We start from the raw sequence: 16,404 nt of genomic DNA on the forward strand, positions 1-16,404 counted from the left end.
GCAAGCAGAAGCAAGCGAGCCAAAAGCCCAAGCCAGGGAGCTACTCCTCCATCCCTCCCTGTCCTGCTGCCATCTCAGCTGAAGAGAACCAATACCCCAAACCTGAAACCCAAAAGCAGCAACCAAACAGAAAGCCTCCCATGTTACAACCTGAACTTCAAGCCCCATAATACTTTGCTCCAGGCAGTACTTTAATTTTGAAACTGGTGTGAGAAAGGATGGGTTTGAATAACAGCAGCAGAGTAAAACTCAGCCTGTGATGCAGATGTACATTTGTTTATCCTTCTGTCCAATTTAAACTGAATCAACTTCTGATTGCTCAGTCCAAACAATGGTTACCCTTCTATAATATTTCTGCCAGTTACTTAAAGCAAGTCATACTATTTTAGCTATAGCTCTCATTTATTTATCGTTACTCAGTATTTAATTTTGGCATTGCTTCTTTGTTTCTTTCTTGAACAAATAAAGTTAGTAAATTATCAATTTTGTTGCAGTATGATACATGGAGCATAGTTATAGTTTTATGTGAAAAAAAGATTATGAAATATTAAGCTATGAAAGAAATAGCCAGTATTTTGCCTGCGCATGTATTTTTACTCGCATGTTTTAGTTAATCTGAGGTCAGTTACATTGGCCCTAAAAACAATCTGATTGACCAATGCGAAGGTAACAACACGTGTCTGTAAGTGATTATTTGAAGAGATGTATGTAGTGATGGGGTTATGTGAACTATTACGCTATGGTTTTTGAAGGCCACCTTCATTGGGTCAATTGGAAAGATTTACAAGTCTGGCCTTCCTTACACAGTAAAGATGAGTGTTGGAGTGGGAGGGGAGAAACCTGTATTTCTCTGAAGCCAGTATCTTTTCCAATCCACTTGTGTTTGGATTCATTGCTCTAAGTCAACCTTTTTTTGTTTTTAATGTTGTCAAATAGGTTATTGAAAAGGCAGCTGTTGATTGCAGAACACACTAAGCTCACATGAGTATCACACATGAGTAATTTTTTCTGTTAGATAAAGCTGAAATATAGTTGCTTTTAAAAATACCTGTTCTGGCAGTATAGTGAAGCTGTCTACTTAAAATCCACAAGAGTTAAAGGAACAGGTTTTCAAATGACACAATTAGAAGTTTTCCTCCTGTAACTGATTGTAGCAGACATCCTGTGTAAATATAAAACTATTTGTTATAGTCAACAGGACAAAATAACCTTTTTTTTTTTTTTTTGGTGTTGGTTGGTGCATCTTTGCAGTTCTTGGTCTTCATAATCTACAAATCACCGTGTGGGTTTTATTCCTTATTTAAGAAATGCAAATAGTATCTGTAGAGTTCCAGTAAGTAATTCTGGTTTTCTTACAAGATTTGAGTGTAATCTCATTTTGTCAGTGATAAAGATTTTATCCCTCTCTGCACTTAATCATCCTCTAGATGGAAAAGAAAGAAAACAGACTTCCATTTGTTTAAAATTAGCCTTAATTATTAAGAATAATGGCTGTGTTTTATGCTGCTGGACAAGCTATCTTTTTAAAAAGACTTCGTACTTGCTTCTAAAGATATTCAGTAAGTTTTAAAGGTCTGTTGTGGGTTTTAATGTTTTCTATAAACTACTTCTTGAACTAGAATCTTGCTATACTTTCAGGTCCCTTGGACCACAGCTTTTGTTGAGAATGACATTAGGAGCAGAAATTACTAGCCGGATCAAGGCTTCTTCATACATGGCATCGGGCCGAAACCTTTTGAGATGGGACCTGTCGCCAGAGCAAATTAGAACACGAACAGAAGAACTCATCAGGAGGACAAAACATGTATATGACAATGTTGGGATGCTTGATATTGGAGAAGTAACACATGAAAATACTATACAGGCTTTGGCAGATATAGAAGTGGAATACACAGGTCAGTACATGTTTTCTGATATTCATTCCATAGGGTATTCCATCTAAACCATAGAGAAACATTGAGAAAAGGTAGTTGTTGCTTACAATTCTGATCCATGCCAGTCTGCTGTAAGAATATGTAGAGGCATCTCAAGGGTACTCTGGTCATAATAATCTTTCCAGGAGCTCTTGGCAGTAAGTAATGTGATCACCAATAAAGAATTTCAGCTGTTTTCTTTTTACGTTTGAAGCTCCATACAGTTGCATTTTCTTTTCCAACTGTGTACAACTGCTAGTGTGCCACAGTGTCACTGCGAACAGCAGTAGGCATAGAACAGCAGTAGGCATAGAACATTCAAACTGCAGAATCTGAGGCAGGCAAGCAAAACGCAACAGTGGAAGCATTATAAGCTCCTACTGGAGAAAATGTGATGATTGAGAAGGGTGGAATTTTTGAATACTTTTTTTGAAAGAAGACTGTGCACCTTTATATCATGGTCTACACGGCCTTGCAGAATACAGGAAGAGATGTTGGTTATGCAGTCACATCTGGGTTATTCTGAATAGGTTATCATGACATGGCAATACATGGATGAATTTTAATGGCCAAATACAGGTCATTCAGTTAATTTGTTAATAGTGGTCAGTCAGCGGAGATGGGGGAAAAACATAAATGTCTTGGGTGGCTTGCTTTTCAAAAACATGATTGCTGCATGACTCTCAAAGTAGTCCATACTGAATTTTTTGTTAAAAAAAGTTCTCATAAATCCTCTTAAGAGGTCTGGAGTAGTATCAGAAGTGCTGAAAAGAGATGTCTTGGCTTGGAGCAAAACCTTTGCTAGCAAAATTATTGAGAACTGCAGTTCAGACATGTCCAGTGAATTGACTGGAATTGATGCTGACAAAAAGACTGAGTAGTCTTCGTCCAAACAGCTTCCTGTCAGATGCAGTTTTAATTGTACTAGTGTATTTTGGCACAATTATTGTAAACCTTATTATAAGCCTTTGTACCAAGGTATAAAGCTCTCTGCTTTAAAGTAAATTAGAAGGAAAATGTTTCATTCAGAAAATGGTGGCCATCAGCTTCTCAGCATAACCACGAAGACTTTAAGCTTCCAAAATACTTTTTTTTCCTCTCTACATTCTATTGCAATAGTGGCTCATGCTTAAGCTTTTATGCTAATCTTCAAAGATGTATGCGAAATTAGCGTGATTTACCTCTGAAACAGCCCATGGCATATATTAAAGGATGTATTACCAGAGTATGACTTCCATTAGAAGCCAGGATTTTTAAGGGCTGCGTCCTGCCTTTGCATGTTCATGAAAGATCTATACCAGTAAATGAAACTTATCTGGGAAGACACACGTGACAGCTGGACTTATATTTCACTTGGAAGCCACTAAATACTGCTTAATCATTTTGAAACATCTTAGCACAAGGACAGTGTTGAGTGGGAGTTCCCAATAGCATCCAGGAGGAACCATGTGCCAGTATTTGCATTCCAAAGGTTTCTGAAGGACTGAGAGTATCTCAGGGCTTTTAACCTCTAGAAGCAGAGCATACATAGACAGTATTTTCTGTGTGTTGCCTTACAGTTTCTCCTCAAACATGGGAGAGAAGATGGAGATTTGCCACTGTTCTCATACCAATGTAAAAATAGCTTCAGGACAGATGGACCTATTTCAAGATTCAGTGCTTTTCACTTTAAATGCTAACATGGAAGACTCTGCCAGCTTTGAAACAGTGTCAGCCTTCATTTAAAAATAGTTAATCTTTCAAAAATCATGTCTCTTTTATACACTTCAGCTGATTTTGCAGAAGTAGGAAGATTAAGTAGTTGAGTTTGGGTAACAGTTTCAATAAAATGATATGTGTTGTAATGGTGTGTACAGTTTTGTCCTTTTACCTATTCATTTTTACATTATCTGTGATCGCTTTATTTGCTTCCAGTCTGATCTGAAGTGTCAGGTTGTTTTGGGTCTTACTTCTTACATCAGCTGTAAGCATCAGGAGGGCAGAAGTTTCTTATCCTTAAAGTGTTTCTTGCCTTCTGTGTATGTGTTCATTGCCTTTTATTTAACAGTGGAAAGAAGTATGTTGGATTTTCCCCAGCATGTCTCGCCAGACAAAGAAGTACGCTTAGCAAGTACAGAAGCTGACAAAAAGCTTTCTAATTTTGATGTGGAAATGAGCATGAGAGAAGATGTGTTTCAGAAGATTGTTTATTTGCAGGTAAATCACAATAATATCTGCATAACTTGTAGAAATCTAGATAAAGTTCCAGAGTGAAAACTTTCCTCTAAAGAAGTTAGTATCCACAGTGCTTCTGAATATCCCCATTATTGTTTGTGTTTCCTCTGTGTCCATACCAGCCATATCTTTCCAGTGGGACACACCTGTAAAAAAGGGTTGTGATTCCACAGTAACTTAAGCCAGTGTAACTTGATACTCCCACTTTTTGTCTCTTAAGTTGAGGTGTGTGTATCCTTCTGTCTACATTGCAATAGCTTTCAATTTTGTCTAAGCTTCCAATGAACTGATACAAGGAGGCTACACCAGCAGAAGGAAACCCATCAGGAAAAATAAAATTTATTGTTTTCTGTTGGCTGAGCTCTGTGAGCTGGTTTGCGTAGACTATTACCAAGGTGGGGAGGAAGGAAACAACAGCCTACCAATGTCTTTAGGTTGGTTTATATCGCTTTTGAATTGGTGTCCAAAATTGAGCTTTATTGAAGTTGTTAAGAATTTTGAATTTTAAAGTTATGGAAGTTAATGAGAATGTATAACTGGGAGTCACCTCCAAAATTACCTCTTATGATCTGCTAATTATAGGCAGCTACAGTGTATACTACTCATATTTTGCTTAAGCCTTAAAATAAAGGGCAGTCAAAAGATGTATTTAACGTTGAACTGGTTTATATCCCTTTTGTGTCTCTATTTAGATCTCCTTCTAATTGAGCATCTACAGGAATCTTGTATTCTTCATTTATAATGTTTATTTTGTATCTCAAACAGGAAGAAAGCTTGTTTTTGTTCAAATGCATCTAATGACAGTAATGATTTTCTAAAAGTCTAATTTAAAGATAATGAAGGAAACTATCTAATGTGAAAACTAACATACATACATTAGCCTGTGCTTCAGATGTGAATCTTCCCTTTCAACCCCAGTGATTTTTAACCTTGTGATGCTGACATCTATTCTGTGGAGTAGTTAGTGCTTTATGCAGCAGTAGCTAGGAACCAGAGTAATATTTGCAGCAGCTTATTCAAGTACTTTCCAATACCATTGTCTTCTATTGCTGTGTTTTCTAGGCACATTTTCAAATGTTCTCCTCTAGCAGAGTAGTGTTGTTTATGTGTTTGTGGAGGTATATAATTGCCCCATTTTGAGAACCTTCTGTTGTGTTTTGGCAGATAGTACCTTTATGTGTAATTAGCAATAGAACAAGAGGGAACAGCCTCCAGCTGCATCAGGGGAGGTTTGGACTGGACAGTAGGGAATACGTTTTCCCAGCAAGAGTGGGAAAAAATTCCAGGTCAGGCCCTGGAATGTGCTGCCCAGGGAGGTGGTGGAGTCCCCAACTCTGGATGTGGTTAAAGGTCATTTGGATGTGGTGCTTGGGGATGCGTAGTGGTATAGGCTTCTGGGTTGGACTTCATGATCCCAAGGGTCTTTTCCTACCTGAATGTTTCTGTGATTCTGTGATGTCTGTAGGTTTTTTTTTCTCCCTGTGCCTTCATATTGACACCTCCCTTCTGCCCAGTGCTATTAATTAAATGGGTTTATATGTTTTTATTATCTGCTGGGATTTTCTCCACCCCCCATTATAGTATACAACAGATATATGTAGGACTAACCTGCCATATCTCTGTATATATCTATTTTTAATTTAAAGGAATTTCTGATGGCAGCTAGTGAAAATTGATCATTGTTATTTCCTATTAATACTTAAAATATTTTTTTTTCTTGAAGAAATCTTTTTCATTTGATATTATCCTACTTCATTTTCGTTTGCAGCAACACTTGGCTTTTATAACAGTTAAAATTGTTGCTTAAATCTCCATTTTATATTTTTAGAGAATTTTCCTGGCTTAACTGTAGCATACCTCAACTTCATAATATCTATGAAAATAGTAGCAGTTTTTGCTGTAGAACAGATATGAAAATGCCACTATTGCCAGGCTGTCGTGTCTTACTATTTCCAAATCACAAAGTTCTTGTTAATTAAGTAAAAAAAGTCAGGTTCCAGGAGCATATGGAAAAAAGGACTTCCACAAACAGAAATGTTGGTTTTTTTCTGAAATAATTTCATCAGTTTAAATGAGCTAGTAAAATATTTTCATGAAGTCAGGTTTTTCATGCCTCACTAAGGATTTAATAGTTCAGTTTCATGATCTGGTACAGGGGCCAGATTAAAGTGGGTGAGAAGAATGAGGGCCGTCACACTCCCATGTTATTTATAATACAACCAGTCTACTAAAGGAAGGTAAATATTTGATTTCAGTGGCATCCTAATGTTTTTGGTCCCTTCAATGAGGACTAAGCTCTTTCAAGTGAACAACTTTTTGTATTCTTTTGAAACTGCTTTATTTAAGAACTATTGATGATAGAAGGTGTGTGAGATTTTTGTATTTAATTGAAAACAACCCCCCATGAAAAGAATCTAGTCTACTCCTACTTCCCCCACACACTAGGGAAAAAAACAGACAAAAAATAAACTAAAAAAACAAAAAGCAACTAAACAAACCCACAAAACCCCAACAAAACAAAAAAAAGTCATAAATTGATGTTGTTGAGGGTGTTTCAGATCTTAGAAAACTTTTATTTTGGGGTCTGAAGCTGTGAATAAAGGTGAATTTGGTAGTGAAACTACTATTACTCCTAGCATCTGCTCGTTGGCTAGCAGAGGCATGCTTAAGAATGTTACCAGTCTTCTCCACCTACACACCCTCAGGAAACTCTGCCTGATGTAAACAGCTGCTGCAGTTCTTGTTTGTGATATTCTAAATAGATTTTGTTTCTTATTCTGCCTGAAGATTTCTTCACGGAATAAGATAGTGTGGTTATCCAAAACAAGTGTGAAAGGGTATGTAAATCATTAACCATGACCGTTCTAAATCTTCTGGAAAGTTCCAAATTTCTCTGTGTGTTGTATACTTGAAATCAGTGCTCCTGTTGTGGAAATTGTTCATCAAAGAAAGAAAAGATGACACACACCATCCTGGCCAAACTGAAGTTCAGAGAAGACCACAAACACCGTTGATTCCTGTGCCTGTGATGGTTTATATTGTTTGCTTATTCTTAAAGACCTGACAGGTCTTTTTGAATATGTATCATCCTTATCTTAAGCATCTCTGTGGTGCAAATAAACTTCACAAAGACTAATAGTAGGACTAAAACCTATTTAAGACTGAGTATTTATTTTTATTTATTTATTTAAGTGTATGGTCATCAAGAGAATGATGAACACTTAGTTTTCTCCTTTCTCCCAAAAGAATCTTACTCTTAGCTAAGACTGAGCCCGTATTCACTACCTTTAAGGGCTAAAAATTAGTTTTTGTGAATTCCCTTCTGTGTGAAATCTTTGCTGGGTTTCAGCTCCAGAGATTTTTCAGGAGCATGACAGTTCTGTATGTCCAATGTGGAGAGGCTGGGAGATCCCTTCTAAATTACTCAGTGAGACTTTGCACAATCATCTGTCCTTAACTGATACTGTAATGGAAGCAGTATCTTTCTTTAGAGTACTCCATTTTTTCCTCAGCCCTTCTGTTTTTGAACCTTGCAGCACAGTTAGCACAACAGGAACATTAATGTAGTATCTACATTTTTCACCTTTATCATTTTGAAGTTGTGCTTTTTTTTATCACATTAGTCTTAGGTCATCAAAAATAACTCTGGAACTGTAGGTCATCTGGTGGGAAAACAATATGTGAAAAAAAATTTATACTCAATATCACAGGCCTGATGCTCCTAGGTGTACTGTGTGGTAGCCTTGCCAGAAGCAGATTTATGCCTTGCCAGAAGCAGATCAGGAAGCTCAAGTGTTGCATTGGGTAGGGTAATAGCATTGTTTTTATCTTTGTGTTGGGAAATACTCTGTGTGGTTTGCCTTGTGCAGTTACCATAAGTGAAGATGGAGGTGTAAGGTTTGACTTGGAGAGCACAGAAGGCATGATTTTCTTCACTTACTGACAAAAAAAACGTAGTCATGGTGAGGGGTACACGATGCAATAACATGGCTCAGACATCATTTACGGTAGCTGCGTTGTGATCTATAGAGTTAGATCATCCTTTCATGAGTCTATGGATTCTTTTTTAAATTGCCTATAAATAGATAAAAATATCATTAATCATCTGACAGTAAATTAAATCTGTCTATTGCTTTAGAACTGTTAGTTTATCACAAAGTGAAGTGATTGTTGTCACATTTTAAAAACTGGTTATAATGGTTTGAAATTCTTAGAATTCTTATACATTCTTGCCTGTGGACCATGAGTGTACGCATAAGAGTTTTAGGCACAATTGTAGTAAAGCTTAGTAATCCTCCTGAAACATAATGCTACTGGGAGTTGAGACTTTGTAGAGTGAGAGAAAGGCTATACTGTTGTAAGCTTTTTTTCATGATTCTAACCCACAATTTCTACTAATTTTTAAATCCACACAACACATAAACAATGTCTACTCCCACCACATTGTGTATGTGTTGTGTGGATTATTTTTAAATGACAGTTGGAAGAATAATCTGTTTCAGAGTTCTTATTTACTTTCTCTTAGAATACAACTAGGTTCTTGTCTTATTTTTTTTGTGTTTAAGGAAGAGAGGTAATTTGCACTGGCAGGTCATTAATTGACAGCTATATGTAGTTGTGTAAGTCTCATTAAATTTGCATGTTTCGGTGTCTGTCCTTTTATGTAGGTAAGATGATGAGAAAGTTGTTAAGACAAGTTCAGAGCGAATTCCAACAGCTTCATGTTTGAAAGTGAATTTAAACAGCATATGTCCTTTTTAACAAGGACTGTAAGTTAATACGGTTTTTAAGAATGTTGACATTTTGAATGTTTTCTTTACATGTTCATTTTTAAATTACAAGGGAAGATAACATTAGAATGTGTATAGCATTATTTTCAATTTAGGACATAATGGCAAGTTTCTGAATTAGTTATGCTGTGGTCAGTGTGAAGGAAGACCTCCATAGAACTGATATATGTTCTGTAACAGCCAGTGTCTCAGTGTTGGTTGCTTTAGGAAATGACCATTCAAGAATCTTCATAATGGCATAACCAAACACAGAAGTACCATTTTACTTGTTGTCCCTGATTGATCTGTGCTGAAAGAGAAAATGTATATGTTCAAATTTTATGCTGGTGACACATCTAATATTTTGTTGGGTGTTTATAATCTGTTTAAGCTTTAAGGTACAGTGTTACCTTTTAGCACTGATTTTCTTTGTGTATATATACGAAAGCTGTCTCTGCAGAAAAAGCTTAAGTGTACTGTATGTAGTATAAACTAAAAAGGCTTGCCATTATGACAACATGTAAATGTGCTGAGACACTTTGTAAAAGAAAATTACTTAAAACTATGCTACATTAACATAAGAATACTATTATATCAGGTAACTGGGTTTGGGAAGTCATTCACACTAAAATCAGGGTTGTTCCTTTTTCACTATGGAGGTGTTCTAAAGAGCAACCCTCTTCAGACTCTTCTAGTGCTTGATATGTTTCTTACACCATATTGTACATTCAATTACTCTATACTATCATTTCAGCAAACCTGTGATCTTGAAAATATAAAGCCTGAAGCAAAGCGGTATCTAGAGAAATCAGTTCAAGCGGGCAAAAGGAACGGACTCCATCTTCCTAAAGAAGTACAGAAGGTAAATATGGAATATTAGTTTAAAAAGCAAAGCTGACAAACTATCGAAGGGATGAAATTATGGTTGTGTAGCAGTACTAAGCATATGTTTGAACTTTGTGCTTTTGAACCTACTCAATTAGTGCTCTAACCTTAACTGTTCTTAATTCCATATCCATCATTTAAAATTCACTCACCTTAAGGGTTTTAAATTAATTTGTTCAGTATCCACAGTACTCAGTGGATAGAGGTGGCATGCATCTCTTAGCCATCCAGAGTAAAAGAATCCTGGAAGAATTTTGTTGTAAATTCTAATGATAGAAAATGCTTAAATTAGATGGATTCTTAGCCAAGAGACAAATTATTAACCCATATTGTAAAATGGGTCTCAGATCTTAGCATTTTGAGTAACAAAAAAAAAAACCAAAAAACTTGGGTAGCTTAAAAGGCACACAAGCTGCACTGAGAATTTTTCTCCATTAAGGAAGAATGTAAAATGTCGCTTCTGAAAATCTTTACATTTTAAATGATGTTTTATAACAATTTCAATTTGTGACTCTTAGTAGGAATTTTCATGTGTAATTACATTGCCAGGGGGCAAACGATGCCTCTAGAGGAATGTTGAAATACTTTATAAGGAGACAATAGTTGAATTACATTTAAGTTAAAACTTGACTAATGATAGTTTCTGCCAAGTGTTCTATTTGATGTGTGTTCTACTGGTAACTGCTGTGTCTATGTGAACATGACAGTAACAGGTAGAGACATGCTGTGAGGTGTATTAGAAAAAGTTTCAGGTGGGTTAATATCAGGATTTTTAAAAAGGCTTTGGAATGGTCTCGTCTTGGAATTATCTTCTTTTTTTGTCATACCTGTACAGTTCCAAAGGAGTGTTCTTCAGTGGTTTGCATGCATTTTTACTCCCTTGATTCTCAGTGATTTTAATTGATATTTTTACACTAAAATTGTAATTGAAGCTTTTCAAGTGGAAGAAAATAATTGAATGTTGGCACATAATGCTGTTTAGAGAATGTGTTTATGTTCAGTCCCATCTGAGTTGAGAGCACATTTGAAATGTCACAGTGATAGCCCCAACCCTGGGTTCATTGGCAACAATATCATTCAGGACCAAAATAAAGACAGAAGGGAGATTGAGGACAGCCTCCTGTCCTGAGGGACAGAAAGTATGATGCTACCTGCAGTGTGTTACTTGCTCAGTGTTAATAGTCACTGTTACCTAGTAGAGAGCTTTTGCTGGGAAAAAATAAATACCGTTCTAGTGGAGGATGGTAACAGCAAAGTTTGATTCTTTTTTTTTTAATGTTTTTCCCCGCTAAGTACTGTTTATATTCAATACAGGAAATAAAGGCAATGAAGAAAAAATTGAATGAGCTGTGTATAGATTTTAACAAAAACCTGAATGAGGAAAACACATTTCTTGTATTTTCTAAGGAGGAACTTGGTGAGTAGTTTGCTTGCTCTTTGCATTTCTTCAGCATTACTGTTTTTCTGAAGCAATCATTTTTGGCCCAGTGAACGATGGTTAGATGAAGGGCAATTCTGTTTTCTTTTTTTCTCAATTTCTTCTCTCTAATCCTTCCTCAAAGTCAGTTTAGAACTACCCTTCACATCAACACATTAGCATAGAAGTCCCACTTTTTTCCATGGTTTTAATATTTTGTTTCAGTTCTCTACTGTCAGACAATCCTCTGTGTATTATATTCACTGCAGTTACTGGAGAAACTTTTCTGCTCTGCAATATATTTTAGCTACTTCAACCATTTAAGCTAATCTAGAGATTTTGTGTGCTGGAGAATTTGGGGAATCATTAGCTGAAGGGCATGGCATAAAATGTACTTTAATAACACCAGGTATTTTTTAATGTAATACTCAGTTTTTATCTGATAGGCTTATATATATTTCTCTTTTGCTCAGAAGTGTTTCCAACTTTTATTGTGCTTGGTTGTAATTTTAAAATGTTTTCGCAACTAGTTGTAAAAAGAAGAGTTATATTTCCATGGAGATTTTGATGTCAAATTAGACTGCACCAAAATAAATATAAGAGTCTCATTCATAAAAAAGATGGGAATAGGTAATTCTGGTAAACATTGTTTATTAAATTGTGTTCTATAGAAGGCCTTCCTGGTGACTTTATTAAGAGTTTAGAGAAGACTGAGGAAGGCAAATATAAAATTACTTTAAAGTATCCCCACTATTTTCCTGTCATGAAGAAGTGCTGCATTTCAGAAACCAGGAGAGAAATGGAATCTGCCTTTAATTCAAGATGCAAAGAGGTATGTCATATACTGACTGTTCTACAGGGTAACAAAACTTACAAGTGTGATCTTTAACAGTTCCTTGCTCCAGTGTATTCTGATGTCTAAAGACCTTAGAAACTGATGATCTCTGTGTGTGTATGTATTTTAATGTTTCAGTGGTGCTGTAAATAGAGGTAGAATTTTAATCTTTTGCCAGATTTACCTACAGTGTTCTGCAGGTGCTTACTGGCACTTTCCTCCTAGAGCAGGCCATCTGGTTGTAGTTTCTGTTGTACTTTAGGATTCTTCATAAGCAGCGTTACTTAAACTCATGTTTAGTTATGAATTCAAGGTGATTAAATGTGAAAGTAACACATTACATATTGACGAGAATTTTAGTTAGATGTAAAACCCCCCTGATTTTTGCAAAGTAATTATTTACCTGAAAAAGGGATGGAAACATGTCTTACAAAAAGAAGAAATTATGTCATAAATAATGTTAGTTACTGATGAGACTAGGCACCTAGACAGGTACAAAAATAATTGAAAGGATAGAAAGGATAGAAAAAGTGTCATTCAGGCCATTGTACCAACCATTCACTAGAGAACAATGACAGAGTTGAGCTTCTGTGATTGAAATGCTAGAAAATGCAAAGAATAAAAGATCAGATAAAATGGCACTAAGAACTGAACAGCATTCTTGAAGGCATTTGCTGTTAAAACAGCAGGACAATCTTTGACTCTAGTGCTTGGAAGTTTTTCCTTGAGAAATCTCACTTTTCCAGAACTGGAGATTAACACAGTTGCTTTTTCAGGTTCTCAAGGATCCTCCACCATATTTAGGTCAGGGTCTAGGGTTTTTGTGTTTCAGATCACTTTCTCTGACTGCTACTGTCAGTGATAAAAGAGGGAAATTTGCAAAAAAGCTTTGGCAATAGCTGGCACAATAGCTTTGCAGTGTCTTTTCACTACTAACAAGCAATTAAGCCTGCTTTTAGCCTTTTCCCTGTTATCTCTCACATTTAAATGCTTGTAATAAAAATGTATATTTTTGTATATTTTATAACTAATATTTCCTGGTGGTGGTATCTTCACCACCATAACTTATTTGCAAAACGTATTCACAGGTTCAATTATTTGGTTATGGGTTTTACACTGCGCATACAAAGACAGTTAAATGATTTCAAGCACAGATCTAACGTGCAATCTAACAATCGCAGTACAGCAATTCAAATTGCAAATACAGGTGCTGTGATTTGTGGTTTTCCCCCAAATGGAATTCCATGGCAGATTGGGTGGGTACTCACAACTTGCTCCTCTGTCTGGTGTCTTCCCAGATGCTGTGGCTATGATATGAGCAGTCCTTGGCTTGGAGAGAGCTAAGGGACCTCTCTCTTGTTGTGCCCAGTTCACAGTCTGGAGCTTGCCCTTGGCTCTGAGAGGGCGAGGGGACCTCTCTTGTGTGCTCTGTCACTGGGCTTCAGCCTCTTCTGGGATTCAGTTACCTTGGAGCTTTTCTCCTTTCTGCCTTGGTCCAGGTGCAAGGCCTGTGTGAAGTTGTTGGTCTGCTAGGGCAGGTTCTTCAGCTGCTACTCAGGCAGCATTTGGCTCTTATCTCTTTGTGGTAAGCAGGCCTTCAGCTGCTACTTGGGCAGCATTCAGCTCTTGTTGCTGTTTGGGTCAGAACAAGGCAGGTTGCCTGACTTCTTGGCTGGTTTAAATACTGTCCCAAGACAATTAATGCCCTTTGGTAACACAGAACCCTGGTAACTGGACCTCTACAATGGGGCATATCCAAATGTGGCCAGAGGCATACGCAGTTCACAGATGTTACAAAGTTAATTACATCTGGACCCCAGGAAGTGTCCAGGAATGCACATTCACAGGTGCTTACAATGTTAATATATTTACCTTGACCATCTGGACCCCAGGAACTGTCCAGGTTAGCACATTTGCAGGTGCTTAGCCCATTGTCTGGGCTAGGGCATGTTTGGGGGTTTGACCCTTCAGGACAGTGATGATGAAGGAAATACGCTCTTTGCAGCGGTTTAAAATTTGTTATTATCCTAAAAGGAAATGCTATACCACTAAGCTGAGAGGCACAGTCAGTGTGCCAGAGGGATGGGATGTCATCCAGAGGGACCTGAACAAGCTGGAGAGGTGGGCCCAGGTGAACACCTTGTGGGGTGTAACAAGGCCAAAGTCCTGTACCTGGGTTGGGACAATCCTCTTTATCAATACAGGCTGGAGGATGATGTGATAGAGAGCAGCCAGCCTTGTGGAAAAGGGCTTGGGGATACTGGTGGACAAGAAGCTGGACGAGGGTCTGCAATATGCACTTGCAGCTGAGAAGCCCAATCACAGTCTGGGCTGCATCTAAAGAAGCATGGCCAACAGATCTAGAGAGGTGATTCTGCCACTCTGCTGTGGTGAGATTTCACCAGGAGTACTGTGTCCAGTTCTGAGGCCCTCAACAAAAGAATGACATGGACTTGCTGGAGCATGTCCAGAGAAGAGCCACAAAAGTGGTTGGAGGACTGGAGCACTGCTCTTACAAAGGCAGACAGGGAGAGTTGAGGTTTTTCAGATAAGTTATAGTACGGAGAGTAATGACTCAGATTGGCTGGAAAACCAGCTATCTGCAATCAGATGCTGTGACAAAAACATTTCACAGTATCTATCACTGTGAACCACTGAAAAGAGCATGGCCCCCTTCACTTGACACCCACCCCTCAGATATTTATAGACATTGATCAGATCCCCTCTTAGTCTTCTCAAGACTAAACAGCCTCAGGGATCTCAGTCTCCCTTCACAGGGGAGATACTCAAGTCCCCTAATCATCCTCGTGGCTCTCCATTGGATTCTCTCCAGCACTTCTCTGTCTCTGTTGAACTGGGGAGCCCAAAACTGGACACAGTATTCCAGGTGTGGTCTCACCTCACCAAGGCAGAGTACAGAGGTAGAAGAACTTCCCTAGACCTGCTGGACACACCTTTCTTGATACATCCCAGGATCCCATTGGCTTTCTTGGCCACAAGGGCACATTGTTGTTCCATGGAGAACTTGCTGTCCACCAGCACTCCAAGGTCTTTCTCTGTGGAGCTGCTTTCCAGCAGAGCAGCCCCTAACCTGTACTGGTGCCTGGTGTTATTTCTCCCCAGATGTGGGACCCTGCACTTGTCCTTATTAAACTTCATGAGGTTTGCCTGCACCCAGCTCTCCAGGCTGTCCAGGTCACGTTGGATGGCTGCACAGCCTGACAGGTGTCAGCCAACCCCCCCAGTTTTGTATCATCAGTGAACTTGCTGAGGGTACTCTCAATGCCCTCATTCAGGTCGTTGATAAAGATATTGAACAAAACTGGACCCAGTAGCGATCCCTGGGATTTCAAGAATCAAACTTATGTTATTCTATATTTATATCCTAAAGTGCTTAATTCTAAATGATTGCTGTTTCTTATGGTTACAGATACTCAGATAATTGTTTCAATAACATGCATTTTCTGCCTTTACTTTAAAAATTTTCCTCCTTTTGTTTTTTAGGAGAACGCAAAAATTCTTCAGCAGTTGCTTCCACTAAGGGCAAAAGTAGCAGAGCTTCTTGGTTATAATACACATGCCAACTTTGTCCTGGAGGTAAACACTGCAAAGAGCACAGATAACGTAACAGCCTTCTTAGGTTTGTTTTTATTTATAAACAATACTTTCTTATTCAATGTGGCAACATGAGTCCTTAGCCAATTTAATTTTGTAACTAGGTCACAGTGTCTGTCATGTTTAGATAGAAAAAGAACTCTCTGTAGCCTCTGTTCTGGCATATGTTAGATTTTTATTTAGAGCATAGCTGTGCAAATGCAATTGCTCCAAAACAGGGAAACGCAAGACAAAAAAAATGAAAATAACCTCTTTGTGACGACCCATATAGGCAAGCAATGCAGTTACCCTAATTTAGAACAAGAATAACATATGCAGCCTAAGCAGTTTTATCTATTCAAGAGGCTGTGTCACAGTTGCAGCCATTCATTCCCTTAGCTACAATTTTTTGTATGTCTGTAGCCTTAGTGTCTTTCTTTGATACAGCTGTATCAAAGTATAATGAAAGATAACAAAACAGCATGTGATGATGCAACTTCTATGGGCTGAATGAAAAAGTTAAATCTGGAATGGTAGATTAAATCCAGATTTCAAATGCCCCTCTCATGGAGTTAGATCGGAAAATGCAGATAGCTTGAAAATTTGAAGCGTTTTACAAATTTATAGTTATCCTGTTGATCTTAGTAGATTTGCATTTCTGTGTGGAGTTAACCTCTTCTTTCTGGAACATGTAGTTCTACAAAGGAGTATGCGTTCCTTCATTAATGTGTCCTAACAGTACTTAGGATTGCGTATTGATGTATCATCTAAATAAAC

The 16,404-nt window shown here is 37.7% G+C and overlaps 1 protein-coding gene across 1 annotated transcript in view; it reads left to right on the forward strand.

The window, feature by feature from the left end:
- Nucleotides 1-1,642: 1,642 nt before the first annotated feature.
- NLN (neurolysin) overlaps nucleotides 1,643-16,404 on the forward strand; it is a 28,620-nt gene continuing 13,858 nt past the window's right edge. The window contains exons 1-6 of the mRNA XM_054397724.1: nucleotides 1,643-1,895; nucleotides 3,961-4,109; nucleotides 9,651-9,758; nucleotides 11,096-11,198; nucleotides 11,870-12,030; nucleotides 15,538-15,673. Of these exons, the coding sequence (XP_054253699.1) occupies nucleotides 1,667-1,895; nucleotides 3,961-4,109; nucleotides 9,651-9,758; nucleotides 11,096-11,198; nucleotides 11,870-12,030; nucleotides 15,538-15,673 (886 nt within the window). The 5' untranslated portion in view covers nucleotides 1,643-1,666. The remainder of the gene's footprint in view (nucleotides 1,896-3,960; nucleotides 4,110-9,650; nucleotides 9,759-11,095; nucleotides 11,199-11,869; nucleotides 12,031-15,537; nucleotides 15,674-16,404) is intronic.

The sequence above is a fragment of the Indicator indicator genome, chromosome Z (genome assembly GCF_027791375.1).
Source record: "Indicator indicator isolate 239-I01 chromosome Z, UM_Iind_1.1, whole genome shotgun sequence".
In the NCBI taxonomy this organism is placed as follows: Eukaryota; Metazoa; Chordata; class Aves; order Piciformes; family Indicatoridae; genus Indicator; species Indicator indicator.